Source organism: Emydura macquarii, unplaced genomic scaffold (assembly GCF_026122565.2).
Source record: "Emydura macquarii macquarii isolate MOO-44397 ecotype Brisbane River unplaced genomic scaffold, CSIRO-AGI_Emac_v2 contig_2768, whole genome shotgun sequence".
Classification (NCBI taxonomy): domain Eukaryota; kingdom Metazoa; phylum Chordata; order Testudines; family Chelidae; genus Emydura; species Emydura macquarii.
In genome coordinates this window covers 2,692,864-2,716,292 of record NW_027132905.1, presented here as the reverse complement: position 1 = coordinate 2,716,292, position 23,429 = coordinate 2,692,864, and the positions used below count along the sequence as shown (strand labels likewise).

Genomic DNA, 23,429 nt, shown 5'->3' with positions numbered 1-23,429 from the left:
CACTGTCTGAGGTAGCTGAATGGTCTGATCCAGTCTGGTGATTCCTGTGACGTGGAGTTTATCTGGGAGGAATGTAGGCTCAGGAGTCAGGCTATGCAGGGATGAGCCTTGAGTCCCACCCTCCGTCCTCCTGGGAACACATGGAGCGGAGGGAATAAGATTTTGAATAAAACCAGCTAGGCGAGGGGCTTGTTCAGCGGCCGGTTTCGGACGCACAGAAATACACAGTGCTGGCTGTCAGCAGTCTAGCAGCAGATCATGCGATTCCCGAGGGCTGCGCAAGGGTTTGCCAGGGGACCCCGAAATGAAGCTGTCACATCAGCTCCTCCTCCTTTATTTAATATGGGGGAGGAGGGGAATCCAGGAGCCTTGAGCCAGAATAAATGTCACTGCCAAGGCTCTTTAAGAAGTGGAGTGACAATGGAAGGAAATGCTAGTTCCAGGAGTTCTGGCAGAGGGAAAAGCTGTCACTGTCACTGCCTTGGGCTGGGAGATTTATGGATAATAACTGAAATGTGCCATAAACGGGAGTGATATTAAATGAGTCTGACAGACTCTGGGACTGAGTTTTACAACCCACCGTGCGTGGTGCTCTCTCTGCCTCACTGACATCTTGAGGCAGATTTCCAGCAGCTCCCACCATCTCATTAAGTCCTGTCCTGAGGAGGCCATCGGCCTGAGACCGTGACCTCCTGTAGTACGTAGCACTGGTCACTGCGGAGATCAGAGACCAAGAGCTGCGGTTTACCTGACACTCACCCTGAGGGTTTATCTATGCCAGGCCACCACCAGCTCCTCATCCAGCCTTCCCCACTCCCAGCCTTGGAAAGCAAAAGGGTCCAGCACCTAGGCCTGCCCAGGTACAACAAGGTCCAAGGAGCCCAAAGGCACCCTGGCTACTTGGAAGGCGAGACAGGGCCGCGGTGTATAGCAAACGTTGGAAACAGGTCCGTTTGTAATAACGTAAAGCAATGTCAGTGGGCTGAACCCTGCCCTCGTGGCTTTGTGGCCCGGCCAGACGTGGTGCCCATGACGGCTTCTCTGTCAGAAGCCCCTCACTCCTCCGCTTACCCCCGGGTGTGGCAGGGGGCTTGCTGCGGCGTGGCCCTGGAAGGAGGCAGGGCCACCCCCGGCCTCCCTGAATGGGCAGCTAAACTGAGGATGCCCCGACGGGGCTGAGCATCCTCTGCACCCCCACAAGGCAGCTCAGCCAGCGAGTGGTTTCCCAGCTACCATCCCCAAGGAGGAGCCAGGGGCCTGCCGGGCCAGGACACCGTCATGTGGGGAAGAGAAAGCACAGCCCTCCACTCAAAATCTACCTTATCTGTGGGGCGGGAAGGGGGATCTGTAGCTGATCCGTCTGCACCCACAATTGCAGGCAGCTCCTGAGGGGCGGTGAGCAGGCATTCCAGCCACGGGATTACACCGGCCTCCTTAGAGAGAAGAAAAGGATCTGATCCGTGGTTGTCCTTGGCACAGGGAGCTCATTTTCATGCGCTTCCCACTTCCTTCTGGCCCTGCTGTTGGCCGCTGTGGGTGTCTAAGCATGCCGCCAGCGACTGTCCTAATGTCTGTCAGCCCCCGTGTTTGGACATAAGGGAGTAGCCAAAGGTACGCTATAGACGGTTGCCAGAGTGCAGGGTCTGAACGCTGCAGCGCTCTTTGACAAACTTTGCTGGGCTTGGGGCTGGGTAGGATGTAATGTACCAGTCAGGGTGCCAAGGCTTGCTACTGGACAGGCTGCCCCCCGCCCCCCGCCGCCATCTGTGTGATTAGATCACCCTCTTCAGCCGCTACCAGTCCTAATTCTCACGTGACTGAGACTCCCTTTTGCTCAGTGCTAGGGACGCGTGACTTTGGAGCCCGTGACGCCTGAGTTCCATACCTGAGGTTGCAAGCGTGCGTTTTAGCTGGTGCCAGAGGATGTCGCCATCTCTCTGTGGTGTGCAGCGTGCGGCCGGCGGGCCAGATGTGGGCCTCAAGGCTCCGACGCGCGGCCCTCGAGGGTGACTCTATTTCCAGAACCTTTGAGGTTCGAATTGAAAATGGGCTCCCTGAGCGGCGCCCTGGCAACTTTGAAAAGGCAGGGTTTGAACCGGTACCGTCGCTACGGGGGGCCATAGAAGGCACGGCCTGCACCACTGCCACCTGCTACTTCAGCCCCGGGAGAAACGTGAACCTGAGGGGTGCAGAGAGAGCAAAACAGGGCGAAAAATCTGTCCTGAGGAGTACTTCATTTGTGCCAGGGCTTGTCAGAGCTGAGCCCGACCCCTCTTTCCTTACAAATTAAACATTGGTCCCAAGGATTGATTGTTGCTCCTTTGTGTGTGTGTGTGCGTGTGTGTGTGTGTGAGAGAGAGAGAGAGAGAGAATCAAAAGACTATCCTGGCAAGTTTCTTGGGCTGTAATGGTATTTCTCCTTCCTTGGCACGGTGGGTGTTGAGTAGGATGCAGGGCTGACACCTCTGTCACTCAGCGCTCCTCTGGCAGGAGCATGAGCAGCGAGCAGCTGTCACTGCATGCCCTCCGGAGCCCGTGTGATTTATCGGGACTGTCTTTTGTGAGCAGAGTCCGCCAGGGAGCGGCAGGAGAGCAGCAAACTCGTCCTCCCGCGCGGTGTCATCTAAGGCAAGTTCAGAGCGAGAGCAGGCCTGCCGAGTTAAAGGGCAGGGCATCCCCCACCGACTGGTTCCCTAATTCAGTGCAGCGCAGGATGGCTGTGCAGCCTATGTGCCTAGACAGAGGGGTGTGTAGTCCAAAGCAGCGGAGGCTTGTCTCAGAAATTGGCCGCCTTCGCGTAGCTCCCCTGACAATCTCCTTTTCCCCCCTCCAGTCTGCTCGCAGTTCTCCAAGGGCGTCTACGCCATCTTTGGATTTTACGACAGGAAGACGGTCAACATGCTCACGTCCTTCTGCGGGGCGCTCCACGTGTGCTTCATCACCCCCAGCTTCCCCGTCGACACCTCCAACCAGTTCGTCCTCCAGCTGCGCCCAGAGCTGCAGGACGCGCTCATCAGCACCATCGAGCACTACAGCTGGCAGAAGTTCGTGTACATCTACGATGCGGACCGGGGTGAGTGGCGGCGCAGCCGGGCTGGGTGGGCAGAGTGCGTCTGTTTGTCATCCCTGGGCAGAATGGACGACAGCTCCCTCCGGAGAACGGTCCAGGCACAAGCAGTCTGGGTATCAAACAGGGAAATGGTTTAGATTTAATAAGGTGTCCCGTTTTCAAGCAGTCTACCTACCTCAATGCCTGTAGGAACCCCACGTTTGTCCCCATGTGCAATCAGCAACTCCATGTCAAACGCCCATTTGCACACACAAGCCTGGTATTTGCGTGACCAGTGAAGAGAGTCAGTTCGGAAAAACTTTCTGAGTTCCCTGCGTTAAATGAACCCCACTAAAGAGAGTCATTGAGCTTCTAGGAACCAATTAGCTGGATACTAAGTTTGTTTTTAATAACCCTTTTTTCCAGACTAATGAACAGACGCTATCATTGCTCTGCTGGTAAATAAATGCATAGAAGGAAGTGGGAACCGTTGGTGAAATCATGGCAACTGGGTTCTCTACCCAGATCTGTCATAAACTTCATGTCTGATCTTGGTCAAATGTCCTACCCTCTCTGCCTCAGTTTCCCCATCTCTCAAATGGCTATAAAACTACAGGAATGTTGTGAGGCTTAGACTTGGTGGGGCCTTGCGCAGGGAACATACATAAGGGCCTTTCACAGTGCAGTCTGCCCTGAGGGGAGAGCAGGGACTGCTCCCTCGAGATGCCCCTGGCAGGGCATGCTACCGCAAGAGGATAAGGATAGAGGCGGGGCCATGACTGCCCACTCCAGCAGGGGAGGGGGTAGATTGAGCTCCCCAGAGGGGTGCAACAGCTGGTGCACACCTCTGTCCTCCAGAGTGGTGTGAACTACACTTATCTCCAATGCAGGGCTGTGCATATAACAAACGAGTGAACCCTTAACTGATTGATGTTTGTAAAGTATTCCTAGCTCCGCCACTGCTAGGCAGCACAGAGGTCTAATGTATTTATTTGTTGCTGTTCTACATATCTAGCGTATTAAGAGTGTCTCATTTAGAGGATGAACATATCTCTGACTTACTGCCTACGTTCGTCTGTAAATGAGATTATGATTGCTACGTCACATAAAACCTAGGAGGTTGTGCAAACAAATTGGAATCCACTCTTTCAGTCTATCATGCCCCGACACCCACTACAGGAGTGCTCAGTGTATATGCATATACACAGAATATGCAGTGTAGCACAGTGGTTCTCAACCAGGAGTATGTGTACCCCTGGGAGTACGCAGAGGTCTTCCAGATGGTGCATCAACTCATCTAGGTCTTTGTCTAATTTTACAGCAGGCTACATAAAAAGCAATAGCAAAGTCACTATAAACTAAAATTTCATACAGCCAATGACTTGTTTATACTGCTCTATATGCCATACACTGAAATGTAAGTGCACTATTGATATTTCAATTGATTTATTTTATAATTATAAGGTAAAAATGAGAAAGTTAAGCAATTTTCCATTAATAATTTGCTTTGACACTTTTGTATTTTTATGTCTGATTTTGTAAGCAAGTGGTTTTTAAGTGAGGTGAAACTTCGGGGTACACAAGACAAATCAGACTCCTGAAAGGGGTACAGTGATTTGGAAAGGTTGAAAGCCACTGGCATAGCATCTGGATTTTGTAGGACCAGTCTAGATATGTAATATCTTGTTCTGCAATACTAGAAAAGAAAGTACAGAAGAAGTCACTATAATATAGTTCAGCTTAGTTAGGATGCTTGAGTTTTAAAAGCTTGCTAGAGTTTTGCTGGGTTCTCATGATGCTGCATGGTCCAAAACTACAGGCTCCCCACCCAGGCCACAAGAAGGGAAGAGAAAAGAAAAGGATAACACACAAGAACTAAATCCAGACTCCCTTCCTGTTCTCTTCTTTCCCATCTCTTCCCAGGCTTGTCAGTCCTACAGAAAGTACTGGACACAGCTGCTGAGAAGAACTGGCAGGTGACAGCCGTCAACATAATGACGACAACCGAAGAGGGATACAGGATGCTCTTCCAGGAGTTGGAGAAGAAGAAGGAACGGCTGGTGGTAGTGGACTGCGAGACGGAGCGGCTGAACGCCATCCTGGGCAAGGTTGTGCTGAAAACCGGCTTTCCGGGAGTGGACTTGCATGCATTCAGGGCATTGTTGTTTCTCCTGGATAAGGTGTTTTCTTTGTTCCCTTTACCCATGCTGCATTGCAGAAGGTCAATTATGAAGGGTGTGTGAATCATACCAGGTTAGGTCCATGAAGCCAAGAACCATCTCTCCTTTATCACACAAAGCTGAAGGAAACCTAGGATTTCTCTAGAGCAGTTGAGTCAGTGGTGCTGCTCCACAATATTTGTCCTGCAATTAATTGTCCGACCCCTTTGCAGAGCCCAGTACACCAAGTGTCTCACCCCCAATGAGGGGGTTCTGTGTAGCCTTCTAACTCTTAAGGTCTCTGTGCACAGACACAATCACTTTTTTTTGGCTCTTCATTTTATTCCTCTGGATTCAGCAATGGGTGTGGTGGGATGGATCTGTGCATCACAGCTGGGAACCCCCTGACCTCATCTCTCCTCACCCTGCCCTGCCTCCAGTCCTCATGCCCACCTCCAGAATGACACACAAGGACTTCTCCATCTGGGCAGCCTCCTCAAATTCAGCCACAGCTCCATCCCCCACAGCTACCGTTAGGGCCTTCCACACCTCAGCATGATGCCTACAGAACACTTGACAATGCCTAGACAGCTGGTGTGTTGTCCACTGCTTATCATGCTTATTATAATTGTCTCTCCTTTATCTTGTCCCTCCATTTGTTGTAGACACCTGTCATTGTCTCCTGCCTCTTATTAAGTCTGTAAGCCAAGGGTTGTCCTTTTATTTGCTGGGTGCTCTGTGACTAGCACAATGGGGTCTCAAGCTTGAGGGAGGCTACTAGGAACTACAACAACATAAACAACAATGGAGAAGGTCGGATTTGCCCCTACGAGCGGTTAGTGCTCATGAGAGCGGTCGGATTAACTGTTCTGGAGAGGAAAGTCCTTTCTTTAGCCACAGAGCCCTCGTGACTCTTCTCGACATGTCCTAGACAATGAAAATCTGGCTAAAGCCCTATAAAACCCGACCTCCCCATAGCATTGGACACACACTTAAACAGTCATGTTGCATCTTTCCTTCCTTGCCAAGTTTATTTCTTACAGCATTTTTCTGATTTGCAGCTATCATGATGGCTTGTCTGGGCATTTCTTACAGTGTGTTCAGCAAAACCTCTTTGCTTTCTCTTTCAGTGCTGCTTTATGGAAGAGCTTCTCAGCTTAAACGTTGTCTTCATGTTACACAGAAAAATTCTTCTTTTGATTTTAAACCATGCCAGATATTGAAGCAAGAAGGGAATTTTTGTATCATTCGGGCTGAGCAAACTATTTACCACAAAATTTAAAAGCCTGTGGTTTTACGGTTTGATTTCAATTGTTTAAAACGGACCCACCTTTGAAAACAAATCACATGCAGTGGAACGTGTGTTTACTTTAAAATGGTCCTAAATGATATTGAGAAGCTCAAGATTTTTTTAAAATTTGAATTCTTAAATTCATTTTCATTTGGATGGAGCTAGGCTGTTCTCAATGGTAGCAGGTGACAGAACAAGGAGCAATGGTCTCAAGTTGCAGGGCGGGAGGTCTAGGTTGGATATTAGGAAAAAGTTTTTCACTAGGCGGGTGGTGAAGCACTGGAATGGGTTACCTAGGGAGGTGGTGGAATCTCCATCTTTAGAGGTTTTTAAGCTGCGGCTTGACAAAGTCCTGGCTGGGATGAGTTAGCTGAGGTTAGTCCTGCTTTGAGCAGGGGGTTGGACTAGATGACCTCCCGAGGTCCCTTCCAACCCTCATCTTCTATGATTCTATGACAAAAAAATTTCACATTGAAACTGAAAGTTCTAATTTTCATTTGTTTTTATGTTTTGCCCTCAATTTCATGAAATGCCCCCCCAAAATGTGAACTTTGGTAGGTACAAAAGAAAATTGCAAAACTTTCCACTGACAACTTTCTGTCCCCTCCCAACTCCCAATGTTTTCCCCTCCTGCTTCTCTTCTCTTAACCCAAGCTCCCTGCTCACTTAAAGAATGTAATTTGCCACCAAAATGGCCAGCAGTGCCAGGAGGTTCAGAAATGCCACTCATCATAAAAAAATGTGAATTTCCAAATAGAAATAACAGTTTGTACTTGGCATCAGGGCCATGCAGGGCACCCAGCATGCTAAGCGCTTATGAAAATCTATCCGCTTGGTTTGGTGGCTCAAAGGGAACTGAGCTCTGGGAAATATGACCCAATGAGACCGAGCACCCTCACAGCATGGCGTCTTTGTGCGCATGAACATAGGACAGGACCGGTCATTATCGGGCTGGTGGTGTGCAGGCTTCGATCGCTCAGTTCCATCTTTACCAGCAGCACGCCTGGCTAGTCTAATCCCGAGCCCATGGAGAGCTCTGCGAATGCACTTCAAACACGACCTGAAATACCCTGCCTCTTCCAGCCTATGCAGGAGGCCCTAGCTGAGTGGGTGTTCCAGGATATGCAAACGCACAGTGGATTCAGGGGAGATGTCAACCACGACTTGAATCCAGGCCTCCTGGGATCTGCAGCGAGCCTGTTGGCTCACTGCACCCGCCAGCCCTAATTACCGATGTCTGCATTCTCTGTCTCTGCCTCACTCTCTTTGTGTGTGTGAGGTGTTCAAATGCCTCCCTCTGAGGTTTCAACACAGTTTTTACCCCCACCATCCTGTCACTTGTTTGGTGGCTGTGAATTTTTGGTCCCTCTTGAATGGAAAGCAGAGGACAGCCCTAGAACATCAGTCTCTCTCTCTCTCTCTCACACACACACACACACACACACACACACCACTTACTTGTCCTCTTTCTCATATACACAGCTTACATCATTGCTACTGACTTTCAAGTCACTGTGGCTCAGTTCTAAAATAAATCTTCACTCCAGGGTTAAAGGCATGTGAGAAAGCTACCTGATTTTTTTCTCACCCTTCGCTGTTGCAGGACATCATTTATCTATGCTCAGGTAACCGCCTTTTATGAGCCAGCCCTGCTGGCTGGTGGCAGGATATCCACTGGGCCATACTGTGTTGTCTTAATGGGATAAATAAGTGTTTGAATAGCATCAAAGTGCTATGTAGTTTCTTCCCTGTCGCTCATTAAAATGAGTAACTGGAAACTTCCCTTCTCCGCTCAGAGAGAATTTCTCTCTAATAGACATCAAACTCTGCCCATTAAGAAGTGGGTAATGGAAACTGGATAGCCCAAGTGAATCATCAGCATGCAGCCTGACACTGCCTCTTTCCATGTTCAGACTAAGTGATAAATGCTATTATAACCCCAGTTTGCCACCCCAGTCTAAAAGCATTAGAACTGAGCAAGCACTTTAAAATAAATTACGATAGCAAATAACTGTGTAAAACACAGGAGGCAAGATGCATAATTCGTGTGCATGAGTCGGTAGGATCACAGCTCAGTGAAAGCTGGTCTGTGTCTCTCTCCAATGAATTGACTCTGACACCTAATAAAGTAACATAGGGACAGTTTTGGTGCAAAGAACCAGCACTCTCTAGTCTCCTTTTTCATAGCCCTGGGACACCGGGGCATCAGTTCGTAGCTCTTGGTCACCCTATACCACTGACAGTTTCTAGGTGCATCTGTGGAAGAAGGGGATTTACTGCACAGGGGGGTCTCAATTGACTAAGTAGAAGTGGGCACAGAGTTCCAGTTTTGTGCCCCAAATCTCGCTCCAGAGCCATAAATCCCATGACTCCGAGGGTGCATGTACACAGAAGAAATCTGCTTCCTTTGGGGGATGTCTCTGTCATGGAGCCATTCAGACTCATCTGCTTCTGTCCTATTTAATGATTTCCCCCAGGAGAACGGTGCAGCATGAAAGGTGGTGGAGGCTGACTTATTTGTCTCCAAAAGTGTTAACAAATGTATTCTCCAGCGGTGCTAATTGTGGCAGGGATATTAGCATAGGGAGCCAGACAAGTGTTAATGCCGTACAAGAGCACTTCTGCTACGAAAGGCTAAGGCGGATGAGTCAGTTGCTCAGGAACAAGTGTTCAATAATTATGAATCCATTTGGTGACCATTAAAAGGGCAGAGATTTTTATGTGGCTTTGTTGAAAATTCTTGCAGATGACACCTGAGTATTGAGAGCTCAGCTGCTCATTCAGAATCGGTTCACAGCACCATGGAAGTGAGGCATGTCGCCGGCTAAAATGCCTAGTGCAAACGGCACATGGTTCCGCTCATTAACTGGTGAATCTTGGGGGCAGGGTTGGGGTTTTTTTTTTAACTAACTGGGCTATTTCTGTATGGTTTGGATTATAGATTAATGGGATCCCTGGTTCTAGAGACATGGTAAGACTTAAACTCCATTGATGGGAACCCATGGAGCAAGCAAAAAGGATGAGAGAGAGAGCAGCTGAAAATCAGCCATGAAGCAGGGCCCATTTGCTAGCAACAAAGAGATTTCTTCTGACAAAGAACCACTAAAATATTTTGGCCCTGTAAGCAATTATATTGATAAAGAAGTATTGAAAAAGACTGAGCCAAGGCATCCCAAGAATCAGGGGAAAGAGACTGCAAGGAGCTGTAGATATCTTAGATAGTGTCACCGTGTATATGTAATTCCAACACACACGCTGAAGGAATCTTCCATTGACTGACCGCTTGATTCAAGGCAGCTAAGCCTTGGAGAAGTGGGCTAAAGCCTCTCTAGTGTACTAGACAATCAGGCCCATTGTACTTAAGTCTGAGTTGCACTAAATTTGGCATGGTCTAAATCAGGCAACATATGGGTGGTTTGAACTGTCCAACGCTACGAATAGTTTGAAAGTAGCTTTTGGTGTTTTTCTGGCGTATATAGAACAGTAGATTTCCGATGGTGACTCCTATATTCCTACAGATGATCGTAACCAGCTATGTTTAGCCTCTTAAATCCATATGATGATCTAGACGCAGATACGTTGCTCTCCCTCCTTGTGGGATATGGTGGATGAACTTGATTTTGCCTAATTTCATACTTGCAGATGCTGATCTCACAGCACTTTTATACCACTTAGGAAGGCTGTGCTCTTCTTCTAGCTTTTACTGTGCCTTTGTTTTCACACAAACCATCTCACTGAAAACATAGCTGGGAAGTGGGGGGAGAAATGACAGGGCAGGAGGTAACCAGCTAAACCATGATCTCTTTATTTGTTAGTATAAACTATGTTCTAAACAAAGCATTTTTGACATTACAGATCGTCAAACTTGAAAAAAATGGGATAGGATACCACTACATTCTGGCAAACTTGGTGAGTTGGGATATTGTTTGTTTCTTATTGCCTCTTTCCTGGGTTTTCTGCTCGATATTTTCTTCTTGTTAGTGAGTTTTGTGCCAGTGAAAAGATCCAGCTCAATGGTCATGGAGACTGAAGAGCTTCATTTCTCCACCACATGGGTACCAAAAATACAACGTCCCTCCCACTGCATATCAGTCATGATGTGGTGAGACTATCTCCAGGGGTGAGAAGGTTGTTTTGTCTCCATACGCATTCATTCTTTGCCGTGTCTGCCAAGAAGGGTGTTAATTAATGCCAATTCCATAGTAGTAGTTTTTTGCGTCAGGTGGACCTGGTTTCTGGATTCAGATCTCCCAATTCATTTCATCTAGACCACTGAGCAGCTGTCAGTTGAGGGAAATGAATTTCATTCTCTACCAGCCTGAACTGCATTTGAATTTGTGTTGCAGAAGTGAAATGTTCTGGACCCCCATTAGCAATCCCAGGAGCCTTCTGGGCTCCTGTTGTTAATGGCAACTTGTTGAGATCCCTTTAGTCTTCCAGTAGCTTATAGCTATGTAACTGTTATGTACTCAGTGGCAAAAACCTTGCTATGGAAGGACTGTCATATGTTCAAAGAGAAGACCCGGGGCTGGTTTCTCCTCTCTTGGGATGGAGAACAAAGACAGGGGACACAGTGGTGAAATTACAGCAGTTGTTCCATGAGTTGCCTGCCCCCTGAGAGTTTGCCAAAGCCCTTTGCACACATCAGGGTTCTATGGGCATGGGAGGAGGTGAGGTGGCAGAAGGGGAGCGCCCGCTGTCCCCATGTCCACAGGGAACCTAGAGAAGGACCACACCAGAACTAGTGTTATTAGAAGAGTATCAACTCTGCTCTGCTGCTTATGCCCTCGAGAGTGGGGAGAGTGGCCCTGGAGGAAAAGACCTTCCCTGGAGGTAGCCTTGGGAAAGCAGAGCACAACCGTAGAGATGCAAAGACCCTGGACTCCTCCAAATTGCAGGACACGTTCCATCCCCTCTGAAGGAAGCAGGAGGTTCCCGGCTCTGCAAGTCGAGCCTTGTGTAATGTTTCCAGTCGTTTTTGCTCTCCTGCAGCTCCTTCTGTGAAAAGGCCCTTGATAATTAAACTTTAAACTACCAATTAAGCACCTTTTTTTTCAGTCCCACAATAACACTATAATTTACAAGACAAAAATGGACACATAATTACCCCGTTCTGGCCCGGTACTGACCCTGCACTCAGCGGAGACAATATAATTAGAGTTAAAATGCTAATGTTCCACAGGAGGAAGGATGCAAGTTTTAGTGAGACAACTAACTGCAGCTTTTTATTCAGCGTTTGATTCTTTTAAAATTTTTATTATGTAAAGTTGGCTAGTTCCCAATCCTGCAAACGCTTACAAAGAAGCATAACTGGAATACATTTATTCAGGCTGCTCATAGACTTAAAGTGTGTATATGGCCAAATAGGGATGATGATAAAAACACACCGAGCACGTACCAAGCGCTTTGCATCGGTAGATCTCCAAGTGCTTTACAAGTGAGGGCAGTATCACTATCCCCATTTTGCAGGTGGGGAAAGGGAGGCACAAAGCTGTGGCATGACTCGTCCATGATCATCCAATAGTCCAGTGGCAGAGCGGGAGAAAGAACTATGCCAGCACTTTCTCTTCCCCACAGGGCTGAAGCTAACTACATTAAAGACAGGCACTCAGATACAGGAATGGGAGCTGTGGTAAGGGAGGGCTTCTCACCAGCTGTCAAATGACTCACGGCCAGACCTACAGTCTCTTTAAGGCAGTTTTATTGTCCAGTTTAACAAACAAACAAGTCAGGTCCTCAGCGCAACCTTCACATCTCAGGCTTTCCCTACCTCCTCTCCCAGGGATCTCTGGCAATCCTTCTCCTGCAGCTCTCTGGCTCACTCTACCTCAGCCAGCGCCATCTCACATCCAGTCCTCTTCGCTTCCAGCTCTCTTCTCAGTAAGACTCCCTCTGTCCCTTTATAGCCCCCAGAGCAGCCCTGCCCCTTTAATTGGCCCAACTGGGAGCACCTGCTCTGGCACTGGACCTACTGCAGGGACCGGCCACCTGTGACATGGATCACATAAGTACCTAAAACAGAGACAACTTCCAGTTCCCGCTCACAGTTGAGCTGTGCCTGTCTCCCACACTCTCTCAGAGAAGGCAGAACTTTCTGCTTTATGTAGTTTGTTTTCTTAATCGGTTCATAAGGGCAGAGGGAATGGAACCGGCTATGAGCAGGTTTCATAATCAGCCAGCGAGGACCATAAATAATGAATGCAAAGAAAAAGGCTTCCCGGGCTTTGTTTTCCAGCTCTGCTGCAGACTGACTAAGCGTTCCAGGAGCATGTCAGCAGTGGGCATACGTGTCCCGCCTGGTATGCGCTCCTGGGTTCTAGAGCATGACCCCTGAGGCCGGGCGGCGATAGCGAGAAGCTTGGCTGCCCGGCTACGTGCTTTCTGGGGATTAGGCTTTTGGGGGAAAGCACTGGAGTCACCTTTCTGTGTCAGACACCTTGCCCAATTGCTCAGTGTCAAGCAGCATAGCGGTAAGTCTATAGGAACATTTGAAAAAACTGGCTTTAAACACAGGAGCCAGGAACCTAACTAAAAAAAGAGACAATAATATGCCAGTAGGAAGCATCGCTAAAAACACTGATGAGGGCGGAGCGTTTGCAAAAGAAAATAGAAAGCAAATCCCATTTAGCAGCAAAACCCCTTCAAGCATTGAGTAGCTGTTCCAGGGCAGAAGTAGTATGGCTTCCTGGGACTCCCCGTACCACCTGCAGAAGAGAGTGCAGGTCTGGGCAAAGAGGAGAGACAGCAGTAGTGTATTCGTGACAGTGTGGAACTACTGGCAAAATTCCCTTATGGGAAAAGTGCCAGCAGAAGAGCTACAGAGGACAGAGTGCCCCTGAGGAGACAACAGTGTTGACAGAACAGCCTAAGGGAAAAATTCTGACACACAGATGCCCTTGGCCCAGCCCAACTATTTGGCACAATTTGAAGGATTTGGTTGTAAGAGAATCAATTAAAAGAGGGAAAAATGTCAAATGCTTTTGTATTCCAAACAAACGTATTCTCCCCTCTGCTCACCTATCAAGTCTGGCTTTCGGGAGTCAGCTTTTCCCCTGCTCTAGTCAATGAAAAGAGGAGCCCCCCCAAGTCGTGAATGGAGCAGGGCTCTGCTTGGAAGTCCAAGGGTCCTCCGCATCAGCAGAAGTTGGGAAGAGGCTGCCAAATTCCTATTTACCTACAGGAGGTAGAATTAATTAATGAACTGATTAATTTGCAGTGCCTGAGGTCGTGTTCTTTCGGAGTAGTCTGTTTCTGTGCCCTTCTGGCCTATGAGTTTACTAGCTGGAGTGTTCCTGGAGAAACACTGGATTTTAGGCAAATAATGGAGAATATTGTGGGAAGTGAGTTTTTAATTCTCACTTCCAATTATTTGCACCAGAAGCTTGATTACAATAGTCACACTCATCCCGTCAGGGAGATGAAACACACCATGTGACCCCAGTGTCCAATCAAAGTGACTCAGATTTAACACACTTAATATCAAGCACTCAGAAATGATGAGTTCACAGGCGAGTGCAGAGGGTGCATGGTATCTGCTTGAACCATCCATCAGCTCATCTTTAACAAGAAGTTGCCATCTGGCCACAGACAACTGATGAAAAGGAAAAAGAGCTCACTTCAGAGAATCGAGTTTCCCAGCTCTAGCTGTCAGTAAAACTGCACCAAAAGTACCGAGTTTAATTTGACAAGCATTGGTGCAGAAAAGTTGGTATTTTCACAGCAGAAACACCTTCCCACCCCCCACTCACCCCCCAAAAATGGCTATTTTCCATACGAGAAAATACCCTTGTTGTGTTCACAAACAAAATGAAACCGTTCTGCATCTGAGCAAACCCGTGAAAACGTGGTCCTCACCTGCTCTAAAACAGCATAGCTTCTGGAGTTGTGCTGACTGGCTAACAGCAGCTGAGGGGCGATTCCTATGTTTAGTGAGGTTTGCCCGGATAAAGTAGTTTGTGTTTTCTTCTGTTTAGAGATCAAGAAGGCTGGGCGAGTTGAAGAACTGTTTGTTTTTGTGGGCCTTATTTTTTAAGTTCTGATCTTTGCCTTTCAAAGCATCAGTCTATCAAGTCACAGAGAGGAGCACGGCCAATAGTATCAGAGAAGTAAGCTTAGAAACCCTTGGGATTCATTTCTTTTGACATTGCTAGCACTTTGCATAACCTTGGCTTCATGTTTCTGCATGTCTGATGCAAGTGATTGAGCTTAGTCACTTTCAGTAGTAGGAGAACATCAGGGATCGGTCAGAGGAGAGTCTTTGTCTAAAAATAAGTGACACTCATCTGACCTGTCTGATAGGTAAAGCATTGAGGGCAGCTGCCACCTAACGTGTTCTTCCTTTTGTAAGCGTCAGCCCAGATTCTTTCGTGAAAAATGCCCCGGTTTAGAAGTGGTTGGCTGAGTGTAGGGGATAGAATATCCCAGTGTGGCAGTGAAGGGGGAAAACAAGTCAATTTAGCAGATTCTTTAGCTTAGCAGAGGTAAGAATTTTTGCCATGTTGTTGCATTGGCGCATATCAGCTTGGCACTGGAGAACACGGTTTTCAATGTACAGGCTGAAATCAGCCCAATAAGGCGGTATGATTCACAATATTTTCCATATTGCTGTATGTGTGGTTGTGGTAGTGTGGTGGTGATGTCCAAGTGAAAAGATTCAGGCGCTCAGCCCCTACGGTGATAAGTGGGGTGTGAGAACCTATATTAGGAGGTGATAAACTGCATTTATCATGCACCTCTGACTGCCCCACTAATCCCTCTCACTGTCAGCCTCAAATTCTAACATTCTAAACCTCTGAGCAGCTGCAGACAGATTTCATTTTAATTTACCCCTTCCTTCTCCCCCAATGTTTCCTGGTTGGATATGCAGGATCACCAGTATTCAGACCTGCACCAATTACTGGTTTAAAGTCCATTGTCTTGGCAGATTTCCAGTGGGTATTTACAGCACTGGCTTCTAATCCTGATAAAATTTACAAGACGACATCCCTTGTGAATACTATATTATTATGTTGGAAAGAGTTATTTGGGGCTATCTGTAGGTTTCTAAAATTATTAGTTACAGGTTCCCTCTCCCTGAGAGGTCTGTACAGCTGACCTCACAAGGCAACTTGGCTTTACAGAAGAAAGAGAGAATATATTCATCAAAGAGGTGTCTAAAGACTGTACATCACTTCTAATATGGCTTTGATGTTATTGGGTATATACCACATTGTACATGCTGCTGGGGTGTGGTATGGAGGTTTTATCCACACTCATTTAAAAGACTAGGGATAAATCCCTCGTGAGGAGCAAGCTTACCATCACTTACCAGGAGAAACAAAACTTACTAATAAAAGGTTTAGGGCACATGTCACCATCATGGTGTGATTCAAATCATCATGAATATGATTGCATATATTAATTGTTTCCAATTTGTTAGTGTTTCCAGTGTGGTTCCCCTCAGCTTTGGAGTGCTTTGAGGGTAGAATAGATCCAGGGATTATTGATTACTCTGGCCAGGACTGTAACAAAATCTACATTCTCTGAAGTGATGAGTAAAGGACTCATTTGATGTTTCCGGTCAGCAATTTTCTTGTTCACTCATATTCCAATTTCTTCCAGAAACAAAATGCACCTCTTCCTCTGTTGCTAGAGTCTGGCCTTGTTGCAGCCAGCACAGCTCACGATGGGACTCGTGCAAAAGTATGTGCTAGGGTAGTCTGCGTATACAATGTAGAGCAGCCTAAAGGTTGCTTTGCATTATGCCAGCTGGCTATGGCCCCAAGAGGTCATTCAGGGATCACTGGGGTACAGGAACTCCCCCAGCTATGCCCCCGTCTCTCCAGACAATGCCCCCTGTAGGAAGCTGGGAGGGAGGTGACATAGGAGCCATTACAGACGATTAAGGAGAGAGGGGCATTAATGAAGTCCAAAAGAGCTGTCTCTCCTCCTCATCTGGAAAAAGGAGACTTGTTGTGAATCTGGATACCAGGCCGGGAGGGTGCAGGAGGTGTGAAGTGAAGAGGAAAAAGGCAGAGACGGCTGATCTCTGAGGAACCTCTTTTCCAGGAAGATCCTCCCTGGACTAGTCAATCCAGATGCATCAAAAAGTGCACTGACTTTTTACCCCATGCTGTGCATGGCTGTGAAAGGTCAATTGGGATAATAGCGGAAACCCGCCAGGAGTTCAATCCCATGGGGAGCTCCTCTGGCTGCTGCCACGGCTCCCAAATCCCACCTGTGCGGCACAGGTTCCTGCCCTGCATGGTGAATTCCAGTGAATAATACTCAGTTCCTGTCCTTGCCATAACACGGCTGGAATCTTACGGCCCCAGGACGTTGCCCATTGCCTGTTGACTTCAGGGTATGATGGAAGGTTAGATCAGCTGCTTCCACCAACAGCCAACTGACAGGGGCTGCAGAGAAGGTGCGATTAATCCGGGAGGAAGGATGGTCCACACACTAGCCTAGGAGTTGGGAGACCCAGGTTCATCCCCCTCTCCACTATGGCCTTCCTGTGTGAGCTTCAGTTCCCCATCACTATGATGGGGATCATACCACTTCCCTGTCCCACAGGGATGTTGTGAGAATAATAAGTTCATTAAAGATTGTGAGTCATTCAGATACTGCAGTGACAGGGGCCAGGTGAGAATCCTAGAAGAACAGATTCATGCTCAGGCCACACAAAGGTAGCTTCTTTGCATACTCTCCACCCCAGCATGAGATCTGATGACAATCTGGCCCAGGAGGGTGTGGACTTTATTGCTGATATTGTTCTGCTTGTGCGTGAGGAGCTGGTTGATTTCTGAGGACCCTCTTTTCCAGGAAGACCCTTCCTGGACTAGTCAATCCAGATGGATTCATGAAGCCCATTTCAAGTCATCACTCTTCTCACAACATGCATTTCCTTTCATGACTAGACCCATAAGTAACGGAGAGGACTATACATGCATTCATTGCCATGAAGGGGATGGTAAAATAATCTCTGGCTGCAAGGTGGTTTCACTTTGAGCACAGCATAAGGAACAGATGCAGACAGGGAAAAACAATGAACAAAGAACTATCACCAGTGCAACTGTGTTTCCTTTTCTCTTTGAATGCATTAAGGCCTTCACCAGCTGCCTGTCCATTATTTACGAACCAGAGGCCTTCTTTCCGTAATCACTTTGAAGGGCTTATTAATGCATAGAGAGCACAGTCCAAATCGTGGGTGGGAGAGCAGAGCATCTCCTTTGAAATGAACTCGATTGCTTGAGTCATGTGTTGCAGATGCTGAGAGACAGCGTACAGGTGAGGAGGGAAGGATATTTGAGATCATCATTGTGGATGGATTCAGACTCTATTTGTTGTTTATCATCTGACTGTTTGTTATTTTTATAGCATTCAAAGGGTAGCGAGCATTTTACTGGCGTGTAAAAGACATGAGGCTGGATTCTTTGGTGCACCAAGCTCATTTTGCAAAGTGAACTTAAACAAGGCACATATTCCCAACGAAGAATTGCTCCTGCAGTGGGGGAGTTTCCATCCTCTTAGCTGTCTCCTGCATCCAGTGTTTCTCAATCTTTTTGATGCCAGGGACCAGTTTGCTGCCATCCTATACTGTGTCAGGGAGATCTCAGGGACTGACGCTGGTCCGCAGATCGGTCGCTGAGAAACACTGTCCTACACCAGCTGCCCCCATTAACCCAGTGTGAGGGGGAAGGGTAGGTTCATAGATCATAGAGTATAAAGCCAATAGGAAGTATTGTGATCATTGAAATCTGACCTACTGCATAACATGGGCCTTAGGCCGTCCCTGAAATAATCCCTGTTTGAACTAGGACAGATCTGTTAGGAAAACATCCAATCCTGATTTTAAAATTGGCAGTGGTGGAGGATCCACGTTCCACTATGCCTGATCCTCCCTCTCCCCGCCCCTCTCCAGAAGCATTGCACGGCTTGTGCCAGTGGCAGGAGTTAGGGCAGCAGGGGACCTGCACAATCTTCCACTAGAGGTGGGCAACCAAAGATCAGGGAACTGCAATTGGCTCCTCGCAACCGCCACTGCCCTCCATCTAAGCACTGCTTGTCCCTGGCCCCAAGAGCTCGGACTCAGATTTTTAAAGGTATTTAGGCATTGCCGCGCTCGATGTTGCAACGTCTAACAGATTTAGGAGCGCTAATCTCACTGTCAAAAGATATGCAGGCACTTAGGAGCCTAAATCCCATTGACTGTCAAATGTGCCTAAATCCCTTCTCAAAAAGAGACTTAAGATCCTAAATTAGTTAGGTGTCATGGTGCTGAGTGCAGCAACGTATAAATACCTTTGAAAATCTGGCCTTCATCTTAATAAAGGCCAGTACCAAAAAAACTCCAGTGTCTCACCAGCGACCTTGAACACCCCTACCACCATTCTCTTATCTCTGGCTAGCCCCCCACTGAGGTACCCCTCAGTCATCAGTTCCTAGCAGCTGATTGTCTTCCCGCTGGTGTGACTCAGGAGTTGATATAATTGGAACTTCCTTGTTTCTCCCTGGTGGATCAGGCCCCTTCAGCCTTCTAGGTCTGGATGTAAGGATCCCGATCTCATCTGACGCTTGCATCCAGCTGCTTTCCCGCCCCCAAGCAAGGAAGGGGTTGTTCCTTTTTCTGGAGAGAAAATAGGGTCTTTGCTTTTGTGCGTCATGGCAGGATTGCAGCTTAGGCGAAGAAGAAGAGAATTCCCAAGTTAGCAATTAAGAGCTTAACTACACTTACAGTGCTACAGCAGCGAAGCTGCACCGCTGTAATGCTCCAGTGCAGAGACTGTCTCCGCGGACGGTAGGGATTCTCCCGTCAGCATCAGTAATCCAGCTCCCTGAGGCGGTAGCAAGGTAGACGGAAGAATTCTTCCATCGACCTAGATCTGTCTGCAGGTTGGCTTAACAATGCCGCAGAGGGATGTGGACTTTTCACACCCCTGACTGATGTAGTTAAACAGACCTACATTTCTAGTGTAGATTTCTAAGAGACAGTTCCAAGAGACATCACACCTGCAGACCACTGTTCACCGACGGCCAGCAATTGGGATGGACATGCTGGGGAAGTCCAAGGGGTGATGTAGGGTATATGCCAAAAAAGCTTCTTAATCCCACAATCAATGTGGTAAATCACATCTTGAGACACATCTCTTGTTTTGTTTTACATTACAGTCTATTTGAGGTGGTGGGGTGTTAAGTTAACATCTCAGCTTCCCCGTGCCATAGATTCCTTGCTACATTTGCATGTGATGGCAAAAACAAAGCAATTCTGTATTTGCTTGTTTCCAAATCTGTTGACAACAAAGATGCAGCTGCAGGCATATCTGTTACCTTGTTGTGATGGAATGCAATCTTTCCTCAGTGATTTACAGATCTCAGATTGCTTTCTAAAATGAAAAAAAGCATGGAAACAGCAGTCACATTAGATTTTCTCTCCTTTGCCCCTTCCTTATGTAAAACTTCACTATATTAACACTTCCTCCGTTTGTCCACACCCAGTGTTATGCCACATAAGGCCTGGATTTTATAGCCAATGGGACACATTCATTCCTGGTATAATGAAACTGACATACATTGCCCCACATCTCTCTTGCAACCATGTGGTGATTTTATAATGCACTGGGGTGAGAAATTGTGTACTCGGTAGGACAGTGAGCCAGTCACATTTTTGTTCTCGATTTCTGCTGACTCAGTGGTGAGCTAAATGTCAGCCTGGTCATTTGCTATTCCTTGGTTTCCTAGTCCCAGTATAATAAGGACTAAATACAATGTCCCTTCTTAAAGAGGTGGTTGTAGTTGGGACAAGATGATGGATGGTTTCTATCCACTCAAATATTGTAATTTTCCTGTTTAACTCTTACCTACAAGCATGGCATAATATTCCAGCCTCAAGGATCCCCATTACCCTCGTATGATTCCTGATACCACTTTTTAAAATAGCAACACTTTCAAATGCTAATTCAGAAAACACTTAGATTATGTCTACACTGCAAATAAAAACCCCGAAACCCTGAGGCAGTGAGGTGGGAGGGGCTCAGGATCCAGTCTTCACCCTGAGCAAGAATATCCACTGCTATTTATAGCCCCATAGCACAAGCTCTGCAAGCCGAGTCAGTTGACCTGGGCTCTGGAGTATTTCTTGCAGTGTAAATGTGCCCTTAGTTTATTCTTGCTTGCGTTTCAGGCAGAAAGACCTCAACTACACTGACATTTTCCCTCCTAAAATTTCTGATCATTGCCAGCACCATTTCCGCCATCGTTAAACAGCCAACTTGCCATCTAGCCCTGCTCTGAGCAGGTTTACATGGCATGAGGAATCAAACGCCGTGTGCATCAGGAGCCCTGCCTCACCTAGTTCTCCCTCCATTGCTGCCACTGGCAAAACTGAAATGGAGGTAGCAATGGGGCGGAAGAAATCGGGGGGGTGGAAAGCCTTAGTGGCCGAGTAACTTAAAGTAGTTGTGCATGCGTGTGTTAGCTTTTAGCACACTAGTTATTTAATTTAGGTGCTTTTATGAGCCACATTACCACAGTATATAAGTGTCTCGCAGTCTTTAATGTATTTATCCTCACACCACCTCTGTGAGGCAGGGCAGTGCTGATCCTCAGTGAACAGATGGGCAACAGAGGCACAGAGAGACTTGTCCAAGGTCACACAGACCTTGGCAGGGCATGGACCTGAAACCAGATCTCCGAAATCTCAGACTAGTGCTCTACCTGCTGGACCTTCCTCATAGGCACTGCTGGTTAACAGTGAGGGTGGTTAACCATTGGACCACACCACCAAAGGTAGCCGTGGATCCTACATCTCTTAACGTCTTCAGATCAAGCCTGGATGGCTTCTCTGGAAGATGCGCTTTGTCAAACACAAGTTATCCAGCTCAATACAAGGGTAACAGGTGAAATGAAATAGCTTGTGCTATGCCGGAGGTCAGACTAGATGACCTAATGATCTTTTCTGGCCTTAAATTCGATGAAACTGTCCCACACTCAGTGACCTGCACTGTAAATGATGGTGGAAAGGAAGTTCAGCAAACTTTAAAGACAATCTGTTCTTTTTTTCCCCAAGCTCTCAATCTTACCTCCGATTCTGCAGAGGATTCCTGCTCCGCAGAGTGAATTCCACTGAATAACATTTACTTTCTGTTTTGTGTATGCGTTGCTTTTGTAGTTGTTTTTTAAATATATATATAAACAATACTCCCCTTAAGCAGAAGAGGAGGAAATGTAAAGGGGACAGACCAGTATTTTCAGCCACTACTATCTAGGAACTGTTTCCAAAGCCATTTCATGGCCTGCCCCCTTTATGCCTGTTTTTGGAGAGGCTTATAAGATACCAGTACTGTCTTCTGGTTGGTGACTTGCTGCACCCCTGGACTTTTCTTCGTGCTTTTATGGTCTTCCTGAAGGAGAGCCGGTGGTGCCAGGTCTGAGCTGTTTTGAGGCAATGGTTTCCTTCAACAGATTTTTTTCCCTGACCATATCCCAGAAGCCAAATGCCAGTGTCAGTTGGCTCCAGCCAGGGATAGCCAGCTGATGATCTACCAAGCCACTCTTTCTGAAACCTAGGAGTTCTGTGTGGCACAAACCACTTGGTGTGACATGTATTCAGATGTCAGACCATATTCTGCTGCATTCCCTATTCATTAGTCACAGCCCTGGGTTTCTGAAATCTCTACGCAGGTGGTGACAAAGGGGACTGAAGTGTACAAACCTAACCTTCTGAGGAATCCGTGTCTCACAAAATAACATTTTTTTCCCTAGTTCACTGCACTTAGGAGCAAAATAAAACAACCTTTTAAAAGCATCTATGTAGAAAGTGTATCTCTAAATCCAAACGAGCCGGCAGATGGACACTAAATTGCTTGACGCAAAGCCAGAAGAGTAGGGGCTTTCAAGTTCCTGTTAAACCATTGCCGACTCTCCTTAGCCAGACATAGCCTCTCGTCTCTTGTTCTTGCAATCTGTCTGTTCCTTTGTTTCCACTTAAGGGCCTGATCCAAAGCCCATTGAAGCTGATGAGCATCTTCACATTGGCTCTGGATGAGGCTGTCAGAGAGCACCATTTTTTAATCACGTTTGTGCCAGGTTTCGGTGAGCGGAGAGGGGCAGTATTTTGGCTTTGTATGTCACAGCAGGGATTCGAAGTGTCGGGGGATGGGGGAGGAGAATCCCAGTGCCAGAGGCAGATGCCGAGAAGCCTGCAGAGAATACAGGCAGGCAGAATGGCACAGTCCGGAGGTGAGAAGAATACTGGGGATTGTGCTGAACAGCAGCTCCTACCCCTCCCTTGCATGGGTGCAGCAAGTTGTCGCTAGCACCACCCCGCCCTACCTAGCTGTGCGCTTTGCAGCATGGCGAGTGGTCTTGACAGTGCTTTCACCCATATCTCCTCTGGAGCTTGCACCCAGGAAGCACGAGCACCCAATTCTGCTACACATTAGCACCGGGAGAGCAGGGGGGAGCCAGAATTTGGTTCATCACATATTCAGTTAGAAGGCCCCAAATTTGACCTGTTTCCCCCCCACACATGCACACAGACCCCTTATGTCTGCCTGCAAAGCCTGTCTGGTTCTTTATTTGCTTTTATTTCAAAGGGAATGATTCAATGGTTTTCTTTAATAAAATAAATGTTGGCAGCCCAGCCTTGTAAGCAACCCTACAACAAACGTGTGTGCATTTTTACGGGCGTGCACATGTATGCTTGTGTGAGGGACTGTGGAGGGGAAAATCACTAAAGAAACAGGCTTCCGTTAAAATCTTTCAAAGAGTAAAAAAAACTGTAGGTAATTAGTTTTTTTTAAATTACAAAAATATTATAACCTGATGCTGTCTTTTTAACAGATCTATTCCTTTGACAGTGCAAATATGAATATTTACCTCTTGCTCTACTGAAAGATTATTGTTCCATTGGGTTTCCTTCCTTTAAAGACCATAATTTGAAATCCCTGTG

General features: G+C 47.1%; 1 protein-coding gene across 4 annotated transcripts in view; it reads left to right on the top strand.

The window, feature by feature from the left end:
- GRIA1 (glutamate ionotropic receptor AMPA type subunit 1) overlaps window positions 1-23,429 on the top strand; it is a 157,100-nt gene that overhangs the window by 71,862 nt on the left and 61,809 nt on the right. For 3 of the 4 annotated variants that reach the window (XM_067567153.1, XM_067567152.1, XM_067567151.1), the window contains exons 3-5: window positions 2,834-3,073; window positions 4,973-5,157; window positions 10,355-10,408. In XM_067567153.1, coding sequence (XP_067423254.1) covers window positions 2,834-3,073; window positions 4,973-5,157; window positions 10,355-10,408 — 479 coding nt within the window. The remainder of the gene's footprint in view (window positions 1-2,833; window positions 3,074-4,972; window positions 5,158-10,354; window positions 10,409-23,429) is intronic. The other variant, XM_067567154.1, reaches the window with a different exon arrangement.